The sequence below is a fragment of the Canis lupus genome, chromosome 21, assembly GCF_003254725.2.
Source record: "Canis lupus dingo isolate Sandy chromosome 21, ASM325472v2, whole genome shotgun sequence".
In the NCBI taxonomy this organism is placed as follows: domain Eukaryota; kingdom Metazoa; phylum Chordata; class Mammalia; order Carnivora; family Canidae; genus Canis; species Canis lupus.
This window is the reverse complement of record NC_064263.1, coordinates 22389383-22415094: the sequence shown is the minus strand read 5'-3', so window position 1 is coordinate 22415094 and position 25712 is coordinate 22389383. Positions and strand designations below refer to the sequence as shown.

The 25712-nt window shown below is 35.7% G+C and overlaps 1 protein-coding gene and 1 long non-coding RNA gene across 22 annotated transcripts in view; both read left to right on the top strand.

Moving 5' to 3' along the window:
* The window catches only part of LOC125753293 (uncharacterized), a 132962-nt gene that overhangs the window by 62379 nt on the left and 44871 nt on the right, over positions 1-25712 (top strand). The window lies entirely within an intron of this gene.
* Positions 1-25712, top strand: part of EMSY (EMSY transcriptional repressor, BRCA2 interacting) — a 90710-nt gene that overhangs the window by 34636 nt on the left and 30362 nt on the right. For all 21 annotated transcript variants that reach the window (XM_049099140.1, XM_035704118.2, XM_049099137.1 and 18 more), the window contains 3 exons: positions 4988-5242; positions 19413-19562; positions 22130-22300. In XM_049099140.1, coding sequence (XP_048955097.1) covers positions 4988-5242; positions 19413-19562; positions 22130-22300 — 576 coding nt within the window. The remainder of the gene's footprint in view (positions 1-4987; positions 5243-19412; positions 19563-22129; positions 22301-25712) is intronic.

Genomic DNA, 25712 nt, shown 5'->3' with positions numbered 1-25712 from the left:
GACTGTTTTGTTTGTTAGTTTGTTTGTTTGTTTTAATGTGTTTTAGGCTTCATTCTTTCTTTGGGGCTTGTGTTAAAACTCCCAAGTAGTTCATGTTTTTTTTTCAGAATTACCAGTGTAGCCAGAACTGTATTTTAAATTTCTCCAAATATGGCCTATTCTGTTTGCCTTCAGTGGTATTCATTGTAGCCTATTTATTCTTTTGGCATTCAGATGTTTAATTGTTACAGAGCCCTGGGTTATTAATCTGTAAATTGAATTGCAAAATTCAATAAGCAATTGAATGACTTTACATAAATCTGACAGAGCTATTGGTTTTTAATAAGAAAATTTATTATCTACTAAAACTGAAAGTCCAGAAGCAGAGAAATTCCAGTTAAGTTATATAGTAGCTCACTGGAGCCATCAAGTTTCTTTTTACCTTTCTTCTCTGCTTTCCTTGGTGTGTCAGCTCTTTTCTCAGTAGCTCACACCATGACTGCAGGATGAGTACAACAATTTCATACATCACATCCAGATATGACAGTGGGGACAGGAAAAAGAGACAGTCCCTTTTTGTGAGTCTCTCAGGAAAGAGAAAACCTTTCCCAGAAGTCCCTAGGAGATTTCCCTTATGTCTGTTGGCCACAACTGTGTCACACACCTTAGCCTAAAAATAGTTCCTGGTAAGAGGAATGGAACCATCATGACTGCCTTTGATCAATTAGAAATTGCTCTCTGGGGCTGGCCCCAGGCCAGTCCCTCCATAAAATAAATGGCAGTATCCAGGAAGGTGGATCCTTCTGAGGGGAGAAAACCCCTTCTGGGTTTTTGTTAGAAAGGACAAAAGGCAGAGGAGAAAGAAAATTAATCAGGCAACCAAGAATATATACTATATTAGATTATTTAATAAATGGTTTTAGAACAATTGACTTTTTATTTGGTCTTATACATGCCAGTGAGATTAAATAGGTTGATAGAATCTTCAACTATAATTGTGGCCTTGTGCATTTTTCTTTTCAACACTGTCAGTTTTGTCTCATGTCTTTTGATCTCTGTTATTAGGTGCATGCAGATTTAGGATTGTTGTCTTTTTTTTTTTTTTTTTTTAAGATTTTGTATATTTGAAAGAGAGAGACAGAGAGCACAAGTAGGGAAGAGAGAGAAAAGTAGGTTCCCCACAGAGCAGGGAGCCAGAAGTGGGACTCAATCCCAGGACACTGGGATCATGACCTGAACCAAAGGCAGATGCTTAACCATCCGAGTGCCTCAGGATTATTGTCTTTTTTAAGAAAATTGTTATTATTGAAGTATGGTTGACTTTTGTATCTTCTTGATGAAATCACCTCCTTTTTGTAAAGCATTGCTCTTTTTCTCTGGTAATACTTCTAGTTTTAATATCTTCTTTTCTGATACTAATGTAGCCATCCAACTTTCTTATACTGTTTGCACTATATATCTTGTTTCATCATTTTACTTTTAACCTGCCTGCCCTTTGTGTTTAAAATGCATCTCTTTGGTTGCATGGCTAGATTATTTATTTATTCATAAAGACACAGAGAGAGAGAGAGAGAGGCAGAGACACAGGCAGAGGGAGAAGCAGGCACCATGCAGAGAGCCTGACGTGGGACTTGATCCAGGGTCTCCAGGATCACGCCCTAGGCTGCAGGTGGCGCTAAACTGCTGCGCCACCGGGCTGCCCTTTTTAATACTTTATAACTAGTTGCTCTAGAGTTGGGTCTCAGCCTCCATGTTATGGATGTTTTGGGCCAGAATAATTCTGTGCCATGAGAGGCTAACCTGCACATTATAGGATGTTTAACAGCAGTTCTGATCTCTGCCTACTAGATACTGGTAGCCATAGGCTCTGTCATGACAATGAAAAATATCTCCAGTAGTTGCCACCTATGGAGGTTAGGAGTAAGGTGCCCTAGAACTCAGCTCTAGAGCTTACATTATACATTTTTAATTTATAGTAGTCTGTCTTGAAGTAATAATACCACTTCCCATATTGTGTTAGAATCTTAGAATAAGTACACTGCTATTTTCTCTCTCTCATCCTGTACTATGGTTGTCTTGCTTTTTAATTCTATATGTTGTAACCCCACATTGCATTGCTATTTTTGCTTTAAACAATTTTCTTTTAAAGATAGAACAAAAGAGGAGTAAAAAGTCTTTTATATTTACCAAGCTCTCATCTTGTAGTTTTCCTAGTCTAGCCCTGGGATCAGTCATTTTTCAGACGAACCCTGATTCCTTTTAGTGGAAAGTAAGAATTAGCTAGAATCTGGGTGCTAGATATGCTACTGCTATGTTACATTTGTGTGTATATATATGCATGCACACACATGTACATCTATACACACTCATATTTATATTTGTATTCTGTATGTCAAAAACTGTGGGTTCCTACTGATATATCTAATTTCAATTAAACAACTCTAATTTTCTCCTTTTCCTTCATTGACAGTGAAAAACCTAAATTCCATTATCTTTCATATAGTTACTTATCAGTTCCCTACAATGCAACTAATCTGTTGTTGTTGCTGTTGCCGCCACCTTCATGCAGATGCCTTCTTCACTCAGGCTCTGACATCCTGCAGACTCCTCCATCACCCCACCAGTTTCTGACACCCTCCTCACATCACCCTATTGCATGGATGCTAGTCTCACCCTTCTTAGCTTTGACACCCATGGCAGGCTGCCCTCCCACCAAGAAGGTCTTCTCACTTAGTTTGGATTCTGATACTACCTTAGCCATTTCTTCCAGTGGATACTCTGCTCAAGTTTTGAGACTCTGTTAGGTGGCTTATGGTCATGGAACTCTTACTTGGGCTCTAACTCTATATGCATGCTGTCCCCTGAGTTTCTCCACCATGGACACCCCTCCTCATCTTACTCTGATTCCTGTGCTAGCCCAGTTTCTGCAGTGGGCTCTGACATTTCATGCTAAGCCACTCTTCTGCTTAGCTGCCTAGTTGCTTATCTTGCTTTGTACCAGCTGACAGCTTTAGTGCTGAATTGTTGGGAAAACAAAAGGCAAAAGGAAGAGGACCTTTTACTGGTTAAAACAAAAATAGCCTTCATTACTATTTGTAATAATAGATTTGGACAATTATTTGATTATCTTCTCTTGAAACCCTTCTGAAGGTAGGGACTGTTTCATGGATACAGTATAGGTTCCCAAGGATCTAGCATAAAGTATATGCTCAGGAAATTTTTACTAAATGAACAAATACTCAGGTTAAGTACTTCAGTCAGATCATACCACTGTTAATGTGTTTATGTGTTGAAGGCATGACTTGAACCTAGTTCTTTTTTTTTTTTTTTTTTTTTTTTTTTTTTTTTTTTTTTTTTTTTTTTTTTTTTTTTTTTAAATTTTTATTTATTTATGATAGTCACAGAGAGAGAGAGAGAGAGGCAGAGACATAGGCAGAGGGAGAAGCAGGCTCCATGCACCGGGAGCCTGATGTGGGATTCGATCCCGGGTCTCCAGGATCGCGCCCTGGGCCAAAGGCAGGCGCCAAACCGCTGCGCCACCCAGGGATCCCTGAACCTAGTTCTGATTCTAAAGTTACCTGACTGCTTTTACATCAGATACTTTTACTATAAAAACCTACATGGAGAACAGAGGGAATTTCCCATGTGCACAATTTATCTCAGTTAATACAGGAGTTCATTATAAATTCAGTATAAAGGTGAAAACTTTTAAATAGTTTAAAAATAATATCTTTCCCTTGTAAAAAACTTTATACTCATTGAGTCATAAAATGTTGGTGCATAACGGGGCTCCTGAGATAATCTAGTTCAGCACAACTTAGCAGTATAACACACACATGTCACTAAAATACGAGTATTTGCAGAGGGGTAGGGTTGGGTGAGGTGAGAGAATCTTTAGGGCATGGAGAATTCAACAGGTGAAGGCACTGAGGCCCTGGGCATCAGATGAATTCTTAAAGTTTCTTTTCCGTGTTTATAATTCTCCAGAAACATTTTATGTAGGAATGTGATACTTAAAATTTTTTCGTTAAAAAATAATAAAATAAAATTTTTTCTATAGTACAATGTAATTGTCATAATGGGGGTGTGGAAGTAGAAGGTGTGAAATAGCCTAAGAATTTAACAGGCTATTAATTTATAAGTCTCATTTTGGCAGTGGCTCAAAAAGTTGATGAGTTACATTTCAGGTTGTTAGGAAAATTAAATCATTTACAGATAAATAGTTTGTGTTGTTGAAGAATTATAAGAAAATTACCAATAAAATATCTGGGAGAGGGAAGAATTTCTCTCAAATTCATTCATCTTTAGTGGAAGTTACTGGTACTCCTTACCTAGTGCTAGTATTAGCATTGCCCTGAGAAGCAATGTCTTAATGCCTTATGTCATCAGAATTGTTTTGCTGTAGATGTATTGAGTATGCCCACTTGTAATTTTCCACGGATTACTTAATGACCCAGTTAGTGTTCTCAAGAAATGACTTTAAGTTATAGATCATTAGAAATGAAATCTAAAAAAATTATTTTGCCATGCTGAATAGTTCAAAAGATGAATGTTTCAATGTGAAATATTTTCTCATGCCTTGTTTAAATTGACTTCTTGGAACCTGAAAAGTAATATTTTAAAAAATGGATTACAAATAAGATTCAAAATTTAGTGTGCTTTGTTCTTACATTATTCACATTAAACCTATAATTCCTAACAGGAAATTCATTGAGAGACGTATCCTTCCTGATATTTTATCTCTTCCCTCTGTTTTCCAAGGGAAAATCAATTTTTTTGAGTATGAAAGCAATCATGCCTCCTTTGCAAAGTTTGAGGACTGTATATCAGATATATAAAATACCACATATTATTTTTTTAAAAAAACACCACATATTATATATGACATTTAACAGGTGCTCAATCATTGGTTCTATTGATTTACCTAGTCTTTATCATCATCTATAAGAAGTAGCGTTAAAGTATGCTTTACTATTAAATAAATTCTTTTCCTCTTACTCTTCTGCAGGAGTATCTACATCAGCGATCAAAATGGCATCAACCAGACTTCCTTCTCCTAAAAGTTTAGTGGGTGCCCCAACTCAGATTCTTGCACAGTTTCCTAAGCAGCATCAACAGTCTCCTAAACAGCAGTTACATCAAGTGCAGCAACAGACCCAGCAACAGGTGGCTCAGCCTGCTCCAGTATCTCATCAGCAACAGCCTCAGCAATCTCCTTTGCCACCTGGTATCAAGCCTACTATTCAAATCAAACAGGAGTCAGGTAACTGGAAAATGTTTACAAGATGTAATTCTTTCCCATTCACTACTTCTCTGAAGACTGTGAGTATATATGGATATACAGTTTCCTCAAGCAACAGAGTTTCAATTCCAAAATATATTTTGAGAGCCTCCTGTTGGACATACGTATATAGAAAGAACTGGAATTTTGGAATAGAAATGAGAGAAAAAAGCAATTTGCTCAGCAGGAGCAGTTATTTTTAGTGAATCCTCCAGGGAGATAAGGAAGCTAAGGAAGCAAACACAGGTTTTAGAATTATACTCTGGACAGATTGGGGTTATAGAAAGTAGGTGGTTGAAAAATTATTCTGGAGAGTTTTGTGTTAGAATGCTATATTATGAACTTGGCATAAAACTGTATGGGCAGAGGTGCTAAGATTATAGGACACTGTATACAATGATGGAGTTTGTGGAATAACAATTTAGAAGTTTATTGAAAACATCTGAGTGGCTCAGTTGGTTCAGTGTCTGCCATCATCAGGTCATGATCCTGTGGTCCTGGGACCAAGCCCCACTTTGGGCTTCCTGCTCAGCGGGCAGCCTGCTTCTTTCTCTCTCTCTGCAGTTCCTTCTGCTTTATGCACTTGCTCTCTCTCTCACCTTCTCTCTGTCAAATAAATAAATAAACATAATCTTTAAAAAAAGTCATCTTCAGCTTCTGAGGAAGCAGGACACTCAGTGGAAGCTATTCATAAAAGTATTGAATAGAAAAGCAGGTAGGATGGGGTTTCAAACACAAGGTAATTTAAAAGACTCTTAATATACTTAATATCTTTAAGAAATAAAAATGGATTTTTTCTTCCTTCAATGAATATGAACTTTTATTGGTGATAAAAGAAGCATTTGGAAGATGGTGACATTTTCAGCTTTGTTTGGTTTTGTTTTTTGATAGAAACATTTTATTTAGTTTTTGAGAAACGATTGACATATAACATTGTATTACTTATAGATGTACAACATAATGATTTATTTATATATTTCAAAATGATTACAGTAAGCTTAGTTAACATCCAGTATCACACATAGTCACACTTTTTTTTTCTTATAATGAGAATATTTAAGATTTATTCTGTAAGCCACTTTCTGATATAGTATTGTTAACTATAGTCACCATACTGGTGTGTTACGTTCTCAAGATTTATTTGTTTTGTAGCTGGAATGTTATACCTTTTGACCACCTTTACCCATTTTGGCCAGTCCTCCACCCTCGGCCTCTCACAGCTACCAATATTCTTTGTATCTGTGAATCCTTTTTTTATTTGTTTTTTTAGATTCTACATGTAAGTGAGATTATACAGTATGTGTCTTTGTCTGTCTTACCTATTTCACTTAACAGAAAGCCCTCAAGGTCCATCCATGTTACTGGAAATGCCAGGATTTCTTTCTTTCTTGCAGTTTTTTTTTTTTTTAAGATTTTATTTATTCATGAGAGACACAGAGAGAGAGGCAGAGACACAGGCAGAGGGAGAAGCAGGCTTCATGCAGGGAGCCCGACGTGGGACTTGATCCCGGGTCTCCAGGATCACGCCCTGGGCTCAAGGCGGCGCTAAACTGCTGAGCCACCCGGGCTGCCCCATTTTTGCAGTTTTTATTTTAACTTGTTACTTAACATACAGTGTTATATTAGTTTCAGGTGTATAATACAGTGATTCTATAATTCCCTTGTATCACTGGGTAGCTCATCACAAGTACACTCCTTAATCACCATTACCTGTTTAACCCATCTCCCCATCCCCCTCCCCTCTGGTAACCATCAGTTTGTTCTCTGTAGTTAAGAGTCTGTTTCTTTTTCTTTTTTTCTTTTTTTTTTAATTTAAAGATTTATTTATTTATTCATGAGAGACACAGACTGAAAGAGAGAAGCAGAGACATAGGCAGAGGGAGAAGCAGGCTCTTTGAAGAGAGCCCAATGTGGGACTCAATCCCGGATTCTGGTTTCATGACCTGAGCCAAAGGCAGGCACCCAACTGGGAGCCACCCAGGCATCCTTAAGAGTCTGTTTCTTAGTTTCTCTCTCTCTCTCTCTCTCTCTCTCTTTTTCCCTTTGCTTATTTGTTTTGTTTCTTAAATTTCCACATTTCAGTGAACCTACAGTATTTGTCTTTCTCCAACTGACTTTGTTTAGCATTATATTCTCTAGCTCCCTTCATGTTGTTCTAAATGACAAGATTTCATCTTTCATTATGGCCAAATAATATTCGTGTGTATGTGTGTGTGTGTGTATCACATCTTCCTTATTCATTCATCTATCTATAGACACCTTGGCTGCTTCCATAGTTTAGCTATTGAAAATAATGCTGCAGTAAACACCAGGGGTACCTTTATCACTTCAAATCAGTCGAGATTGTTGCATCATAGGGTAGTTCTGTTTTTAACTTTTTGAGAATCCTTGTAACCTCCATACTGTCTTCCATGGTGGTTGCACCAGTTTGCATTGCCACCAACAGTGCATGAGGCTTCCTTTTTCTTCACATTCTTGCCAACACCTGTTGTTTCTTGTGGTTTTGATGTTAGCCATTCTGACAGGTGTGAGGTGATATCTCATTGTAGTTTAGATTTGCATTTCCTTGAGGATAGGTGATGATGAGCATCTTTTCATATGCCTGTTGGCCATCTGGATGTCATCTTTGGAGGAGTATTTGTTCATGTCTTCTGCCCATTTTTTAAATTGGATTATTTGTTTTTTTGGGTGTTGAGTTTTATAAGTTCTTTATATAATTTGGATATTAACCCTTTATCAGATATGTCATTTGCAAATATCTTCTCCCATTCCGTAGGTTGCCTTTCAGTTTTATTGATGTTTCCTTCACTATTTAGAAGCTTTTTCTTTTGACGTAATTCCCAAGTTTATTTTTGCTTATTGTTTCCTTTGCCTCAGAAGACATGTCTGGAAAAAAGTTGCTAGAGGCAATGTCAGAAAAGTTACTGTTTTCCCTTCTAGGATTTTTATAGTTTCAGGTCTCACATTTAGGTTTGTAATCCATTTGAATTTATTTTTGTGTATAGAAAATGATCCAGTTTCTCTCCTTCTCTCCCTCTCTCTCTCCCTCCCTCTTTTTTTTTCTTTTTTTAAAGATTTTATTCATTCATTCATGAGAGACAGAGAGAGAGACGCAGAGACACAGGCAGAGGGAGGAGCAGGCTCCATGCAGGGAGCTCGACATGGGACTCGATCCTGGATCTCCAGAATCAGGCCCTGGGCCAAAGGCGGCACTAAACCGCTGAGCTACCTGGGCTGCCGTCTCTCTTTTTTTTTTTTTTAAGATTTTATTTATTTGAGATAGAGCCAGTGAGAGACAGAGCATAAGCAGAGGGACAGAGGGAGAAGCAGGTTCCCCACTGAGCAGGGGGCCTGACATGGGGCTCCGTCTCAGAACTCTGGAATCATGACCTGAGCTGAAGGTAGATGGTAAACCAATTGAGCCACCCAGTTGCCCCAAAGTAGTCCAGTTTCATTCTTTTGCATGTTAATGTCCAGTTTTCCCAATACCATTTTTTCAAGAGAGTTTTTCCCATAGGATATTCTTTCCTGTATTGTCAAAGGTTAATTAACCAACTAATTGTGAGTTTATTTTTGGATTTTTTTGTTCTGTTTCATTGATTTATGTGTCTGTTTTTATGCCAGTTCCATACTGTTTTGATAACTATAGCTTTGTGATATAACTTGAAGTCTGGGGGATCCCTGGGTAGCTCAGCGGTTTGGTGCTTGCCTTTGGCCCAGGGCGTGATCCTGGAGTCCCGGGATCGAGTCCCGCGTCGGGCTCCCGGCATGGGGCCTGCTTCTCCCTCTGCCTGTGTCTCTGCCTCTCTCTCTCTCTCTGTGTGTGTCTATCATAAATAAATAAATAAATCTTTAAAAAAAATAACTTGGAGTCTGGAATTGTAATGCCTCCAGCTTTGCTTTTCTTTTTCAAGATTGCTTTGGCTATTTGGGGCCTTTTGATTCCATACCAATTTTAAGAGTTCTAACACTGTGGAAAATGCTAGTGGTATTTTGCTAGGGATTGCATTAATTGTGTAGAATACTTTGGGTAGTATAGACGTTTTAACAATATTTTTTCTTTCAATCCATGAACATAGAATATCTTCCCATTTCTTTGTGTCATCTTCAATTTCTTTGATTAGCGTTTTACTGTATTCAGAGTACAGCTTTCAAAATACAGCTCTTTTACCTCTTTGGTTTTATTCCTCATTGCTTTGGGGGCAACTATAAATGGGATTGTTTTCTTAATTTCTTTTTTGCAGGTTCATTATTGGTGTATAGAAATGCAACAGATTTCTGTACATTGATTTTGTATCTTGTGAATTTACTGACTTTATTTATTAGTTCTAGCAGGTTTTTTTTTTTAGTCTTCCAGGTTTACTATATAGTGTCATGTCATCTGCCAATAGTTAAAGTTTGACTTCTTCCTTACCAATTTAGATGCCTTTTTTTCTTTTTGTTCTCTGATTGCTGTGGCTAGGACTTCCAGTGATAAAAGTGGTGAGGGTAGACATCCTTGTCTTGTTCCTGACCTTAGTGGGAAAGCTCTCAGATTTTCCCCATTGAGAATGATCTTTTCTGTGGGTTTTTCATAGATGGCCTTTATTATATTGAGGTATGTTCCCTCTAAATGTACTTTGTTGAAGGCTTTTATCATGAATGATTGTTGTACTTAAATGCTTTTTCTGCATCTACTGAAATGATTATATGGTTCTTCTTTCTCTTATTCATGTGATGTATCACGTTGATTTACAACTGTTGAATCACCCTTGCAAACCAGGAGCAAATCCTGCTTGGATGGTGGTGAATGATTTTGTTAATATGTTATTGGATTCAGTTTGCTAGTATGTCGTTGAAGATTTTTGCATCTGTGTTCTTTAGAAATATTGGCCTATAGTAGTTTTTTTTTTTCTGATATCTTTACAGTTTTGTTATTAGGGTAATGCTTGTCTTATCCCAAAAATGAATTTTTAATCATCTCTTGAACAGCAGGGGTGGGAGATACTAAAAAATTTCTAGTGAGCAAGGTATGGTTAATTATACAAAATCTAATATGACTATTAAAACCTGTATGATATTATATATTCATTGTGTTGTTTGAATTCTTTTTTTAAGGTTTTATTTAGTCATGAGAGACTCATGAATAATAAATAACAATAATAACAATAACAATAATAAGCAGGCTCTATGTAGGAGCCTGATGTGGGACTTGAGGAACTCAGGGAAGAAGACGCTCAACTGCTGAGCCACCCAGGCATCCTTGGATTCTCTTTTACTCTGTGTGAAAATACTTATAAAAGCTTTTCTAGATTGACTGAAAACCTCAGTTTTCTAACCTTATTATTCCCATACATCTTAAGTTCCTCAGTTGTAGAGTCTCGTTTCATGACTACTTTAAGAACTCTAGCCATCATAGTTATAGGAGGAATATGTTATTAATAAAATCCCAATAATAGCTCTAGGTTTTTCTCTCACAGTAGATTTTGATTCAGTCTTGTTTATCAGTTTTTCTTTTTTAGAAAGCATTTAAATTCGGGCAGCCTGGGTGGCTCAGCAGTTTAGTGCCTGCCTTTGGCCCAGGGCGGGATCCTGGTGTCCGGGGATCAAGTCTGGCATCAGGCTTCCTGCATGGAGCCTGCTTCTCCCTCTGCCTGTGTCTCTGCCTCTCTCTCTCTGTCTCTCATGAATAAATAAATTAAAAAAAAAATGTTTTTTAATTAAAAAAATTTAAATTCAATTAATTAACATATACTATATTATTGGTTTCGGAGGTAGAGGTCACTGAATCATCAGTTGCATATAATACCCAGTGCTGGGATCCCTGGGTGGTGCAGCGGTTTGGCGCCTGCCTTTGGCCCAGGGCGCGATCCTGGAGACCCGGGATCGAGTCCCATGTCGGGCTCCCGGTGCATGGAGCCTGCTTCTCCCTCTGCCTGTGTCTCAGCCTCTCTCCTCTCTCTGTGTGACTATCATAAATAAATAAAAATTTAAAAAAAAAAAAAAAAAAAAAAAAAAAAAAAAAAAAAAAAAAAAAAAATACCCAGTGCTCATTACATCACATGCCCTCCTTAATGTCCATCACATTGTTATCTCATTCCCCTACCTCTTTCCCCTCCAGCAACCCTCAGTTTGTTTCCTATGATTAAGAGTCTCTTATAGTTTCTCTCCCTCTCTGATTTTTTAAAAAATATTTTATTTATTTATGAGAGACACACACGGAGAAAGAGAGAGAGAGAGAGGCAGAGGGAGACACAGACTCCATGCAGGGAGCCCGACATGGAATTCGATCCCGGGTCTCCAGGATCACGCCCTGGGCTGAAGGCAGCGCTAAACCACTGAGCCACCAGGGCTGCCCTCCCTCTCTGATTTTGTCTTGTTTAATTTTCCTCTTTTCCCCTATGTTCCTCTGTTTTGTTTCTTAAATTCACAGATGAGTGAGATCATATGATAATTGTCTTTCTGTGATTGACTTAATTTCATTTGGCATAATACCCTCTAGTTCCATCCACATCATTGCAAATGGCAAGACTTCATTTTATTCTTGATGGCTGAGTAGTATTCCATATCTATATATCTGTATCTGTATATATATCTATACACACACACACACATACACCACATCTTTATCCATTTATCTCTCAGTGAACATCTGGGCTCTTTCCATAGTTTGGCTATTGTGGACATTGCTGCTATAAATATTGGGGTACAGGTGTCCCTTTGAATCACTACATTTGTGTCTTTGGGTTAATCCCTAGTAGTGCAATTGCTGGGTCATAGGGTAGCTCTATTTTCAACTTTTTGAGGAACCTCCATACTGGTTTCCATAGTGGCTGTACCAGTTTGCATTCCTACCAACAGCGCTAGAGGGTTCCCTTTTCTCCACATCCTTGCCAACATCTGTCATTTCCTGACTTGTTCATTTTAGCCATTCTGAGGTAGTGTGAGGTAGTATCTCATTGTGGTTTTGATAGTATTTCCCTGATGCTAAGTGATGTGGAGCATTTTTTCATGTGTCTGTTGGCCATTTGTATGTCTTTGGAGAAATGTCTCTTCATGTCTTCCGCCCATTTCTTGATTGGATTATTTGTTCTTTGGGTTTCAATTTGATAAATTCTTTATAGATTTAGGATACTAGCCCTTTATCTGATGCGTCATTTGCAGATATCTTCTCCCATTCTGTAGGTTGCTTTTGGTTTTGTCAACTGTTTCCGTTGCTGTGCAAAAGCTTTTTATCTTCATGAAGTCCCAGTGGTTAATTTTTGTCTTTTCTCCATGTTTTATTTTCATTTCATTTCATTTCATATGAAATGAGTTTGAACAACTATTATATGTTTCAGAATCCTTGTATTTCATTTTTTGTGTTCAGTTTTATTCATCGTCCATATTTCTACTGTGATATTTTTCTCATCAGTTTCTGAGAATTTTATTTTATTTATTTAATTTTTTAAAAAAGATTTTATTTGTTTACTCATGAGAGATACAGAGAGAAATGCAGAGACATAAGCAGAGGGAGAAGTAGGCTCCTTGTGGGGAGCCTGATGCGGGACTTGATCCCAGAAACCCAGGGATCATGACCTGAGCGGAAGGCAGACGTTCAACCACTGAGACACCCAGGCATCCCGAGAATTTTTTTATATCAGGATAATTGGCAAGCCCTTTGTGCAAATCTCATGATTTGCAGAGATTTTCTTCCCAGTTTGTTTGTTGTTGACTTTATTTACAGGGACTTATAATATGTTGATTTTTTATCGCTATATAGTTGAATTTATCAGTGTAGTCTTTAATGCTTCTAGATTTTTAGTCACAATTCACATTTTTTACATTTAAATATTTTGCAGTTTATCCCAGTATGAGGTATTGATAATGAATTGAAAGTCTTGAGAAATTGATTTGTAATTTTTTGTGTACAGTCTTTGTCAAGCTTTAGTTTAATATTATATGTGCTTTCAATAAAGAATTGTAATGTTTTCTTCTTTTAAGATACTTGGAATTTTTTTTTAAAAAAGCTTTATTGAGATATAATTTACATACCATTCACATAACCCATACAAAGTGTATATAGTACAGTAGAGTTTCGTATATTCACAGATATGTGTGACCTTCAACCACAGTTGATTTTAGAACATTTCACCACTTCGAAAAGTAACCCTGAGACCTTTAATTCTCATTCTCTATACCCTGTGACAGCCTCTCTAGCCCTAGGCAACCACTGATCTACTTTTTGTCTCTGGATTTCTATATTCTGGATTTTCATATGAATGGTCTCATATAATATGTGGTCTTTTGTGACTGGTTTCTTTCACTTAACAATGTTTTCAAAATTCATACATGTATTAGTACTTCATTCCTTTTTATGGCCAAATAATATTTCACATTTCGTTCATACATTTGTTCATTGATCTACATTTGGGTTTTTTCTACCTGTTGGCTTTTATGAGTATATTTTGTGGAAAGCATTCATGTGTAAGTTTTAGGTATTCAGTTCTCTTGTATATATACTTTGGAGTGGAATTGCTCAGTTGTATGGTAACTATGTATAATTGTTTGAGAAACTACTAGACTGTTTTCCAAAATGATGGTACCATTTTACATCTCCATTAGTGTATGGGGTTCTAATTTCTCTGCATTCTTTCTAACGTTTGTTACTCTCTGACTTTTTGATTCTAGCCCTCCTCATTTGTGTGAAATGGTATTTCATTATGGTTTTGATTTGCATTTCTCTGATAACTAAGGATGTCAAGCATCTTTTCCTGTGCTTATTGGCCCTTTTTATATCCTCCTTGGAGAAATATTTATTTATATCCTTTGTCTACTTTTAAATTGGATGTCTTTTTATCACTGAGTTGTAAAATTTTTTTTTAGTTTCTGTGTTTTAGATATTAAACCCTTATTAAATACATGATATGCACATATTTCCTGCTATTCTTTTGGTTGTCTTTTCACTTTCTTGATGATGTCCCGTTACAAAAGTTTTTAATTTTGGTGATGTCCAATTTATTTTTTTCTGATGTTGCTTGTGCTTTTGATATCATATTTAAGAATATTTTTTACCAAATCCCTAATCATAAAGATTTATCTCTATGTGTTTTTTTAAGTGTTTGATAGTTTTACCTCTTAAAAATTTAGGTCTTTTATCTATTTTGAGTTAATTTTGTTATGATGTGAAGTAAACTTCCCATTTAATTCTTTTGCATATGGCTATCCATTTGTTCCGGTGTGATTTGTTGAAAAGACTACTATTCCCCCCCATTGAATGGTCTTGGCACCTTGTTGAAAATCAGTTGACTGCATGTGTGGATTTGTTTCTGTATTCTGAGTTCTATTCAATTAATTTGTATGTCTGTCCATATGCCAATGCCACATTGTTTTGGTTACCATTGATTTGTAGTATGTTTTGAAACCAGGAAGTGTAATTACTATTATCTTGTTCTATTTTTTAAAGATTGTTTTGACTATTTGAGTCCCTTTCATTTTCATATGAATTTTGGAATCAGCTTATTAATTTCTGTAAAGAAGTCAACTGAGATTCCAATAGGAATTGCATTGAATCTGTAGGTCAGTTTAGGGGTATTGCCATTTTAATAATGTTAAATCTTTTGATCCATGAATATGAGATATTTTCCCATTTATTTAGATCTTTAATTTGTTTCAACAGTGTTGTGTGGTTTCTAGAGTATAAATGTTACACTTTTTTTTATTTTATTTTATTTTATGATAGTCACAGAGAGAGAGAGAGGCAGAGACACAGGCAGAGGGAGAAGCAGGCTCCATGCACTGGGAGCCCGACGTGGGATTTGATCCCGGGTCTCCAGGATCACTCCCTGGGCCAAAGGCAGGCGCCAAACCGCTGCGCCACCCAGGGATCCCAAATGTTACACTTCTTTTGTTAAATTTATTCCTAAGTATTTTTAAAAACTGTTTGATACATTTCTTGGTATCATTTTTTAAAAAATTGTATTTATTTATTCAGGAGAGACACAGAGAAAGGGGCAGAGACATAGAGAGAGAAGCAGGCTCCTCACAGGGAACCTGATGTGGGACTTGATCCTCAGACCCAGGATTACAACCTGAGCTGAAAGCAGACGCTCTACTGCTGAGCCACCCAGGCGTCCCCTAAGTATTTTTTTGAAGCTACTGTAAATGAAATTATTAATTTCATTTTTTGGATTGTTGCTAATTTATACAATTACAACTTATTTGTAAAAATTTTTTTGCAACTGATTTTTGTGTTGATTTGATAGCCTGTACCTTTGCTGAACTCATTTTTTAGTTCTGATAGTTTTAGGTGAATTTCTTAGGATTTTCTATATTTAAAAAAAAAGATCATGTCATCTGCAAATAGAGATGATTTCTGCTGTTATAGTCTGGATGCCATGTATATATTTTTCTTGCCTAATTTTCTCAGTAGAGCCTCTAGAAAAATATTGAGTATAACTTTCAAGAGTGAACATCATTGTTTTCTCCCTTGTTCCTTCTTTTCATAGAATTTCCTTTAGCATCTATTGTAAGGCAACACATTGTTACTAGCAACAAATTCCTTTCTTTTTCTTTTTCTTTTTTTTAATTCCTTTCTTTTTAATCTGATAAAGTCTTTATTTTGCCTGCATTTCTAAAAGATAGCATTGCTGGATATTGGAGTCTTGGTTGACAGATTTTTCCTTTGAACACTTGGAATAGCTATCTTAATGCCTGTTAAACTCCACAGTTTCTGCTGAGAAGTCAGTTATTAACCTTACTGCAGTTCCTTTATATAAGTGATAAATTGGTTTTTTTCTTGTTACTTTCAAGATTTTTTCCATTGCTTTTGACTTTTAGCATTTTTAGTATGATGTATCAGTAGATCTCTTTGTGTTTCTTCTTTTTTTTTTTTTTTAAGATTTTATTTATTTAATTCATGAGAGACAGAGAGAGGCAGAGACATAGGCAGAGGGAGAAACAGGCTCCCTCTGGGGAGCCTGATGCAGGAATGGATCCCAGGACCCTGGAGCCAAAGGCAGTCGCTCAACCACTGAGCCACCCAAGTGCCCTCTTTGCATTTATTCTGTTTGGAGTTTATAGAGCTTCCTAGATGTAGAAGTTACTGCTTTTCAATAAATTTAGGACATTTTCAGCAGTTTCTTTTGACTATTTCTTCTCTTTTCATGCTGTTCTTTTCTTTTGGTCGTTCTGTTACGTATGTGTTTGGGCACTTAAGTAGTGTTCCAAATTTCTCTGAGGTTCTGTTCATTTTCCTTCATTCCTTTTTCTCTTAACATTTTCCAGCTTGCATACTCTCAGTTGCTCTATTTTCACATTTGTTGTTTTGTTTTTTCCTGCCAGCTCAAATCTACTCTTGAGCTCTTCTAGTGAATTTTTTTTATTGCATTTATTTTACTTTTTAACTCCAGATTTTCCCTTTGGCTCTTTTTTTTTTTTTTTAATTACTACTGCTTTATTTAATGTTCTCTACTTGATGCAACTTTATTGTCATAACCTCTTTTACTTCTGTAATCATGCTTTCCTGTACTTCTGTGAACATATTTATAATGGCTACTTTGAAGTATTTTGTTGTTAAATCTGACATGTATTTGCTCTAATAGGGAATTTCTCTTGCCTGCATTTTTTTCCCGTCTATGGGTCATATTTTCCTGTTGTTGTTGTTTTTTGCACACCTCCATGTATTTTATTGGAATTGGACATTTTAGATATCTGTATTAATATTTTACTTAGTTTACTTATTTTTTTTTAAGGTAGGCTCCATGCCCAACATGGTGCTTAAACTCACAATCCTAAGATTGATAGTAACATGCTCTACCAACTAAGCCAGTCAGGCGCCCCTTGATATTTTAGATATTAGACATTATATATTGTTATATATAAGTTGCTCTACAAACTAGTCCAAATTTTGTCTTCTTTGAAGGAATGTTTCAGAGGTATATTTGTTCCCACCACAGGAGGATTCCTCTCAGCTTCCTTGTACTCAGTTCTCTCCTGTGAGCCATCTGGCCATTGTCTTGAATGTCTTTTCATTAAATCCATAAATCTTCTTCCATTTGCCTTTCATCCTCTACTATTCTTGAGAGCTTGGATTTCTCCATGCTCCATTAAAAATGAAGTCAGTTCCTTTGGGAAGAGAGTACAAACTATCTGTTTTATTACCTGTTTCTACTCTTACACAGCTCTGGAGGTCTGGGTATAAGGTCAGTGGCAAGCTTCTCTCTGAAGAACACCCCTGCCCTAGAAGCTGAACACTCAATAAAGGCGGGTGTGGGAGGGTGGGCAGCAGCCTGATAGCCTCTTGGCTTGCTACTGCTAGTGGTAGAGCCACCACCTCACAAACCAGGGCAGTGGTGACCAGGACTCCAGTTTTTTGATAGCATTGTGCCCAAAGTATACCCTTTGTTTCACAAGTTGGGGGCTTGGCAGAAGACGGGAATACCCATTTCTTGACATTACTTGCCTGGGACTTAGCAATATGTTCTAGGGGTAGGATGAGGTAAGCTCAAGCCCTGCTGCTCCTCAGAAGAAAGCCCTCCAACAAGGAGCTGGAATAAGAGGAAACCTTGTGTTTTTGACTACAGCAGTCTGGAGAGGAGTCTTTGCCTTCACTCATAGTGGGTAAGGAGGGACAAGTTTTGGCTTAAATATCACAGATCTCTCCTTTCTTACTGAATTTTTCTACATTTTCTTGAATAGGTATTTCTTCATTTGTCCTTGGGACTATTTCCAGAACTTTTCATTAGTTATCATTTTATTAGTTCCATTTGGGTTAGCAGATTAGCAAAGTTCCTCATGCTCTCTTGTCAGAAATTGATCTCTGGAATGATTTTTATTTTTAATTGAGATACAGTTGACATATAACATTGTATTAGTTTTAGATGTACAACGTAATGATTTGATATATGTATATATTAAAAATAATCACCCAAACAAGTTTAGTTTACATTTATCACCACACAGTTACAATTTTTTTTTCTGGTGATGAGAACTTTAAAGAAGAATGGTTTTATATACATTGAACTTATCTTTTTACAAGACTTTAGAATTGTTCTGTGAAACTATCTGGACCTGCTATTTATTGGTGAAGGGGGAGGAGTTTTTTAAAATTTATTTTAAGGCAATTCTTGTCTTTTCTAAAGTCTGTTTTGATAACTAATATTTTTCTAGAAAATTATTTATTAGATCGAAATTTTCAACTTATTTGTATAGGACTGAACAAAGTAATTTCCTGATTTCATTCAGTTTTTTCTGTCGTGGTTATTTGGGGGTACTTCTTTTTATATGTTTTAAGTATTGTAATACTAGAAAAAGATTTTTTTCTACAACTTTACTGGTTATGATTTATTATAACCAGAGTTTCTTTATCTCTGCAATAATAGTATTTTGTTGAATTCTTGCTATATTTTAGACACTTTACAATTTTGATTTATTTAATCTTTATAACAACCCAAGAACATATATACTGATAGCATCTTTATTTTATGGATGAGAAAACTGAGTTATAGAGATAATAATTTGCCCAGTTCTGCCTTGGTGAAGATCATAATTTAACTTCTTGGTTGGCTGTAAGAAATTTAAAGTTATTTAAGGTTGTTAAATAAATAGATTTATTTATTTCCTAATGTGTCACCTAAATCACTATAGAAAAAATTAATATAATTTTTAGTTTATGACAATATACTCTATCCCATGGATTATTTCAATGAAGTTAGTGGTGGAAAAGTATTAGCAAAAATTTCCTTCCTCAGTTAACAATTGTTAGTACTTAAATTTGTAGTTAGCATGAGAGATTCATTTTATTTTTTATTTTATTTTTTGGAAAGATTTCTTTTAAATTGGTAATTTACATTTGGAAAGTCAATGAACAATTATAACATTTAAATAAAAATTTTAAAAAATGTGAAGAAAATCACATCACTAATTTGGTTTGAAAGCTCTTATATGTTGTGATCAGAGACAAAAAATATTTTTTAAATAAATGCTTAATAGTTTCTGTAATATCCTTAATTATATTCTTGAATGAAAGAAATTAGGAAAGAGGAATTTGAGGAATAAAAATTGCATTTCATTAAGTAAAAAGTTTCTTAGGCAAGATTGAGTAAATATGTATAACTACTGCCCTCTTCGGTTGGTATGAAGAACATGTTTTTTAAATTAATCTGTACTGAGATTTCTCTCTCTTCTTTCAAAGGTGTTAAAATCATCACACAACAAGTTCAACCAAGTAAAATCTTACCCAAACCAGTGACAGCAACTCTGCCCACCAGTAGCAATTCCCCTATTATGGTGGTTAGTAGTAATGGTGCAATTATGACAACTAAACTAGTAACCACTCCTACTGGTAAGTTTTCTTGAGCATCAGTCCATTCATTCATCATTTTTCATTGAGTAATTTCTTTGTAAGAACATTGTGCTTGACACTGGAGATACAGAGATTAATGAGACAGTTCTTTAAGAGCCTTTCTTGTCTCTCCTGTTTACCCCCAACTAAAATTAGCTTTCTCTTATTATTGTCATGGTCTTCTTTTCCTTTATAGCACATACTACAGTTTCTAATTACTTCACTCCTTGTTTGTTGACTTAATGTAGTTCACCTTATTAGACCATTAGCTGCATGATAAAAGGACTGTCTCTGTTTTATTCACTGTATATACGTAGAGCTGGTCTGGAAGTAGGTGTTTAGTCAGGATTTGTTGAGAGACTGAAAACACTTTCCCAGCCCAAAAAGACTGCACTCTTAAAAGGCTAAAAGTCTGTACTACACCGCAGTGTAGTAAGCATTACTCAGACCGAAAGAAGCACAGGATGCCATTTTGCCCAGAAATGAGAACAGCCAGGCTATCCCCAAGGAAGTGACAGTGTAGAACATTTTAAATAGTGTCACTGTTTGTGTCCTTGAGCAGGTTACTAATCCCTGTAAATCTTGTCCCTTGTCTATTTAAATGGGATAGCAATACCTGTACCATAAAGTTATTGTAAGTATTAGAGGAAAGCAGGTATGTAAAGCCCCTAGCAGACTGCTCAATAGCTATTATTACTAATAAATACTAGAATTAGCCATTACTATTATTTTAAATTTGTATAGCTCTTAACCAGAGTTTTTGAGAAGGGCTAGCATTTAGAGATAGAATCTAAATAGTGTAAAATGATACCTGTCTCAGGTTTATAAAGCTATCATTTATTGGCTAGGATGTAAAGGTCTCTTCAGACATTACACTTTAATCTCCCTTAGGGTTTAATATAATATCTCCACTTTTAGCTGCAAAACAGAGACTTCTGTTAAGCAACTTGCCAAAGTCATGCAGCTAATAAAAAGAAGATCTGGGATTTGAACCCCAATCTGTTTGACTCTAAGACCTGTGCTCTCTTTTTTTCGTTTTAATTGTGATAAAATAGAACATGAAATTTACCATTTTAAGTGTATAGTTCATTGACAGTGCATTCATGTTATTTTGTAACCATCATCACCATTTGGCTTCAGAACCTTTTCATCCTCCCAAACTGAAATTCTATACATTAAACATTAACTCTGCATTACTACCTTCTCCTAGTCCCTGACAACCAGGATTCTACTTGCTGTCTCTGCAAAGCCTATACTTCAAAAATAGTTATTCTTGCATTACATTTATCATACTCCCCTCACCCCCAAAACTTTTTTTTCCATTTAATACAAAGAGTGTAGTGTTATTTATATATGATTTTTTATCTTAGGGAAAGGTAGTGAAAAATAATAATGTGTCTGTCCCTGTGTATCTATGTTAGAAAAAGTGTTTCTATTTTTAAAATAAAAGTTTAAGTGGAAAATTTTTTGTTAAAATTCAGCTGATTCACATTATGTTTGTAGCATGTTTATTACTTTGTTGTACTAGGTTTGCACTAGGATTCAGATATATGTTGGTAACCAATTTAAATTAATTCTACCTAATGTTCTTCCCCTCCTCCTTTTTTTGGGTTGTGATTGTGTTTAACAATTTTTAAATACCTTGCTAAAAGCATTTTTGCAGGGAGGGGGTTGTTGAAAACAATTATCACACTATTCTAATTATCATGAAAAAATGTGTTCCTGTTGAAGAAGGTGTTATCTTAGTCATCTTCATTCTTCCCCAGGCTAGTAGTTCTTAGTGTAGAAATAGTGTTTCTGAGTTACCAGATTTGTAGGAAACTACGACAGGCTCATCTGGTTAGTTTTTGATTGCTGTGGGAAAAGAAGAAAGTCCTTGGAATAGTGGGGAAGAGTGTAAAATCCTTTGAGACACATGAAGAAAAATATTCTGACGGGTCAGTTAGAGTTGAAGAAATACGTAAATAGTGAACTTTTTAGGCTAAAAGAAATATTCCTGGCAACTCTTGGCAACTTCAACTTTAATCTCTAGTAAAATGATGGAATAACTCTTAAAAGATGGAATTATATTTAGAGAGTAGCAGAGTACAAAATAGCAAAAGTTTATAATATTTTAAGCAAACAATATTACTTTATTTGCTGAGTGCTGACATTGGGTTTGGCCTTGAGACAGCAAAAAACAGATGCAGAGACCTTAAAATCTATAACAGAAATATCTAAAATGCTCTGGCAGGAAAGATGATTAAATTTAAGTTTCTTTTGGCATAGAACTAGTGGAAGAAGGGTAGTGGAAGAAAGGAACAGTTATACTTTTTCTTGGGGTTAGTAATTTGATGCAACACATCACAAAATTTTATGTGTAAAATTAATTCAAATTGACTTGGCTGTAGTTCGTGCTATGTACATTGAAAACTGGCTGTAAATTGTCACTTAATGTCTTGACACCCTGAAATTCCATTTTCAAGTTAAAGCAATGCATATTATATTGAATTATAGCTATACTGTATAAATTGTCATTCTTCTATAAGTAATGACAAGTTTTTCTTTTGGCTTTTCCCTTTTTATAGGCACACAGGCAACCTATACCCGGCCAACAGTGAGCCCATCCATAGGTCGGATGGCTGCAACCCCTGGAGCTGCAACCTATGTGAAAACTACCAGTGGTAGCATCATTACCGTAGTACCCAAGTCATTAGCTACCTTGGGGGGCAAGATAATTAGCAGTAATATAGTTTCTGGTAGGTATATCTGAAATATGTTAAAGCTATAGATAACCAGTAAGAGGGCAAAACATTTCACTTTCAAAGGATTCTGTTTGATCTCAGTTTTCTGCTTAGAAATCCGGAGCTTTTTTTTTTTAGTCCTAATGTTTAGTGATTAAGTCTAGCTTTTTAAATTTCTAGTATTAAATTTTCACACATTAAACTTTTGATAGTTTTAAAATAGAACATTAGGTTGTTTTTCATCAGAATGGAAATACTATGATTTATATTTGTATAGAGATTTTTCATTTACAAGGTATTCTCCTGTTAGTCCTTTCAGAACTGTTAAATCTGAATAGTTGGTATCACCCCCAATTGACAGATACAGATAGATTTGAGTTTAGAGAGATGAAATTGACTTATCCAAGATCACACAAATTAGAGGAAGAAAGAACTTGGATTTATTCATCTAAATCTGTTTGAGGGACCATATCTCATCATTTCAATTACTAATGTCACTTTAGCTTATTAAAAATAAAAATATTTGAATATCTTTATTTTCTTTTCACCATTATGGATTACTTACTTTAAAGAAATATTTTGTAGGGCAGCTGGATGGCTCAGCAGTTTAGTGCCGCCTTCAGCCCAGGGCGTGATCCTGGAGACCCGGGATCGAGTCCCACATCGGGCTTCCTGCATGGAGCCTGCTTCTCCCTCTGCCTGTGTCTCTGCCTCTCTCTGTCTCTCTCTGGGTCTCTCATGAATGAATAAATAAAACCAATAAATAAATAAATAAATAAATAAATAAATAAATAAATAAATAAATATTACAGTAGTGAAAGCTAATATTTATTGGTATTTTGGAACTTTACTTGATTTTTATCTGCTCATTAATTCCTGCAGTATTTGGACTGTGGACCCCAAAGTGGAATGTTAACATAGTATATCTTTTCATTGTTAGTTTTTTTTTTTTTTTTTTTAAGATTTTATTTATTTATTCACAACAGACACAGAGACAGGCAGAGACCTAGGCAGAGGAAGAAGCAGGCTCCATGCAGGGAGCCTGATGTGGGACTCGATCTTGGGACTCTAGGATCACACCCTAAGCAGAAGGCAGATACTCAACTGCTGAGCCACTCAGGCATCCCTCATTATTAATTTTTAATTAAAATGTTGTAAATAATCTCTCATCAGGTAAGGCCTGTGGACTTTAAGTGTCTGCTGTTTTTTGTAGACTAGCCATAATTTGTATGCTGCAGGTGAGTTGTTCTAACATTTTAAAGTGAAGGGATTAGGGGATCCCTGGGTGGCTCAGCGGTTTAGCGCCACCTTCAGCCCAGAGCGTGATCAGGTCCCACATCGGGCTCCCTGCATGGAGCCTGCTTCTCCCTCTGCCTGTGTCTGCCTCTCTCTCTCTCTGTGTCTCTCATGAATAAATAAATAAAATCTATAAAAATAAGAAAGAGAGAAAGAAAGGAAAGAAAAGAAAGAAAAGGGATTAAAGTTTCTGGCACTATATGTTGCTGATAACTTGGGGAGTCAAAACAAAACAGGGCATAGTACTGGTATTTAAAGCTGCGAATATTGGCTCTATTTTTAAGTATAAGTGAGAAAATCCAATGTTTACCAAACTGATGAGGGTGAACTTAGTAGGGGAGGAATCCTTGTATCCCAGCTTAAGAGGATTTTTAAAATAACACAGTGAAAACTTAAATTATGATTTATTACTGACAGTATCTTAATAGTATAGAGCACATTCTCAAACATTTTTCAAAAAGTGACCATTCTTCATTGGTATGTGGTTTTTATCACCGTAATGGTTTTTCTTTATTTATATATGAATTCATAGTAACCTTACAACTTGAAGGAATGTCTAGATGTCATGAGGCTACTGTTTTCAGACCTTCTTTATGATTTAGCTGTTTTGTACCAGATTAGAACAGTACAGTAAGCAAGCACATTTTCTTTACAAGCAGAGAGGTAGTGAGGTATATACCCTATACATGTATTTTATCTACCTTTGTATGTAAATAAAAACAACTCATGGTTAGCTGCATAGTTACATATTTCAAGTATATTGAGTATACATGAGAAGAATTCTTAAAGTTTTCTGGCACTGTAGGATGTACTTGGCACAAAGTTGAAGCAATGCTATTTGTTGCATGGAGCTTGTTTTGTGTCTACCTTTGCTTCACTGACACTTTTATTTTAAGGAATCTATCATTTCTGATTGCTCTAAACTGATCCTTATGTTACATGTCAATATTCTGTATAAAGACAGTTCTCTTGTTTTATAATGTTTTTGTTATTTCATGATAGTGGGATTACAGGTTAGTTTATTAGCAGTTTTCGGTCCCTGTTTATCTATTCATAGTGTACTGGTAGGCCAGGTTGGATGAATTTGGATAATCCATAATAGATGCTAGGTTCTAGAGTGTGCCTAACCTACTGCCCTATCCCTTGAACAAAAATGAAATGCTTTTCCTAAAAGATATCCAGACATCTAGTTGTAAGAATAGGATTTAAAAAGAAAAACGATACTTTTCCCCTCATTGTGGGTAATTTGGAAATTACAAAAAGGTACAAAGAAAATATAAAAACATACAATTTTTACCATCCAGAGATACATGTTAAAATTTAAGGGTATATGTTTGTTATTCTTTTTTCTATTCATTTTTTTGGTTATAAATGTGTGTATTTTTAAAATTGCATTGAGATCAGTATAATCATCTTTTACCCTTTTTTCTTAGAATAATATTATTTTCCTATTCTTATAAACATATCTTATTACCTCCTCTGCCCTCATTTAATGGTTATACAATATTTCCTTATATAGTGCACCATAATTTAGCCATTTTCTCATTGTTGAATGTTTTAGGCTGCTTCCAATTTTTTTTGTCATTATAAATAATCTTGGAATGAACATCATTATACATAAATGATTATGTGAAGTTCTTACTTCCTTTCCTCTAGAAAGCAAGGTCATGCTTCTAAAGTGCTTTCTAGAAAGGTCAAGTTTTTCTTCCTGTTAGAATAAGCAACTAGGGATGTCTGGGTGACTCAGCGGTGGGGCATCTGCCTTTTGGCTCAGGGCATGGGACAGGGGATCGAGTCTCGCATCAGGCTCCCTGCGAGGAGCCTGCTTCTCCCTCTGCCTATATCTCTGCCTCTCTTTCTATGTCTCTCATGAATAAATAAAATCTTTTTTTAAAAAAGGGTAAGCAACTAAATGGGATTATGACCATTTTTACAGTTATTTAACTCTTTAGCATCAGATATTTACTTATATGTGTATATAGAGAGAAACATATCAGATACGTAAGGTTTTTGTGATCTTTATTGAGGGTTGGTTAAGGAACCATGCCTATTATGTGCAGAAGATTGGATCCTTCAGAGATGAACTTAGTATCTTCACTCTAAGGGCATTATGAGAACATGTGACAGTGGC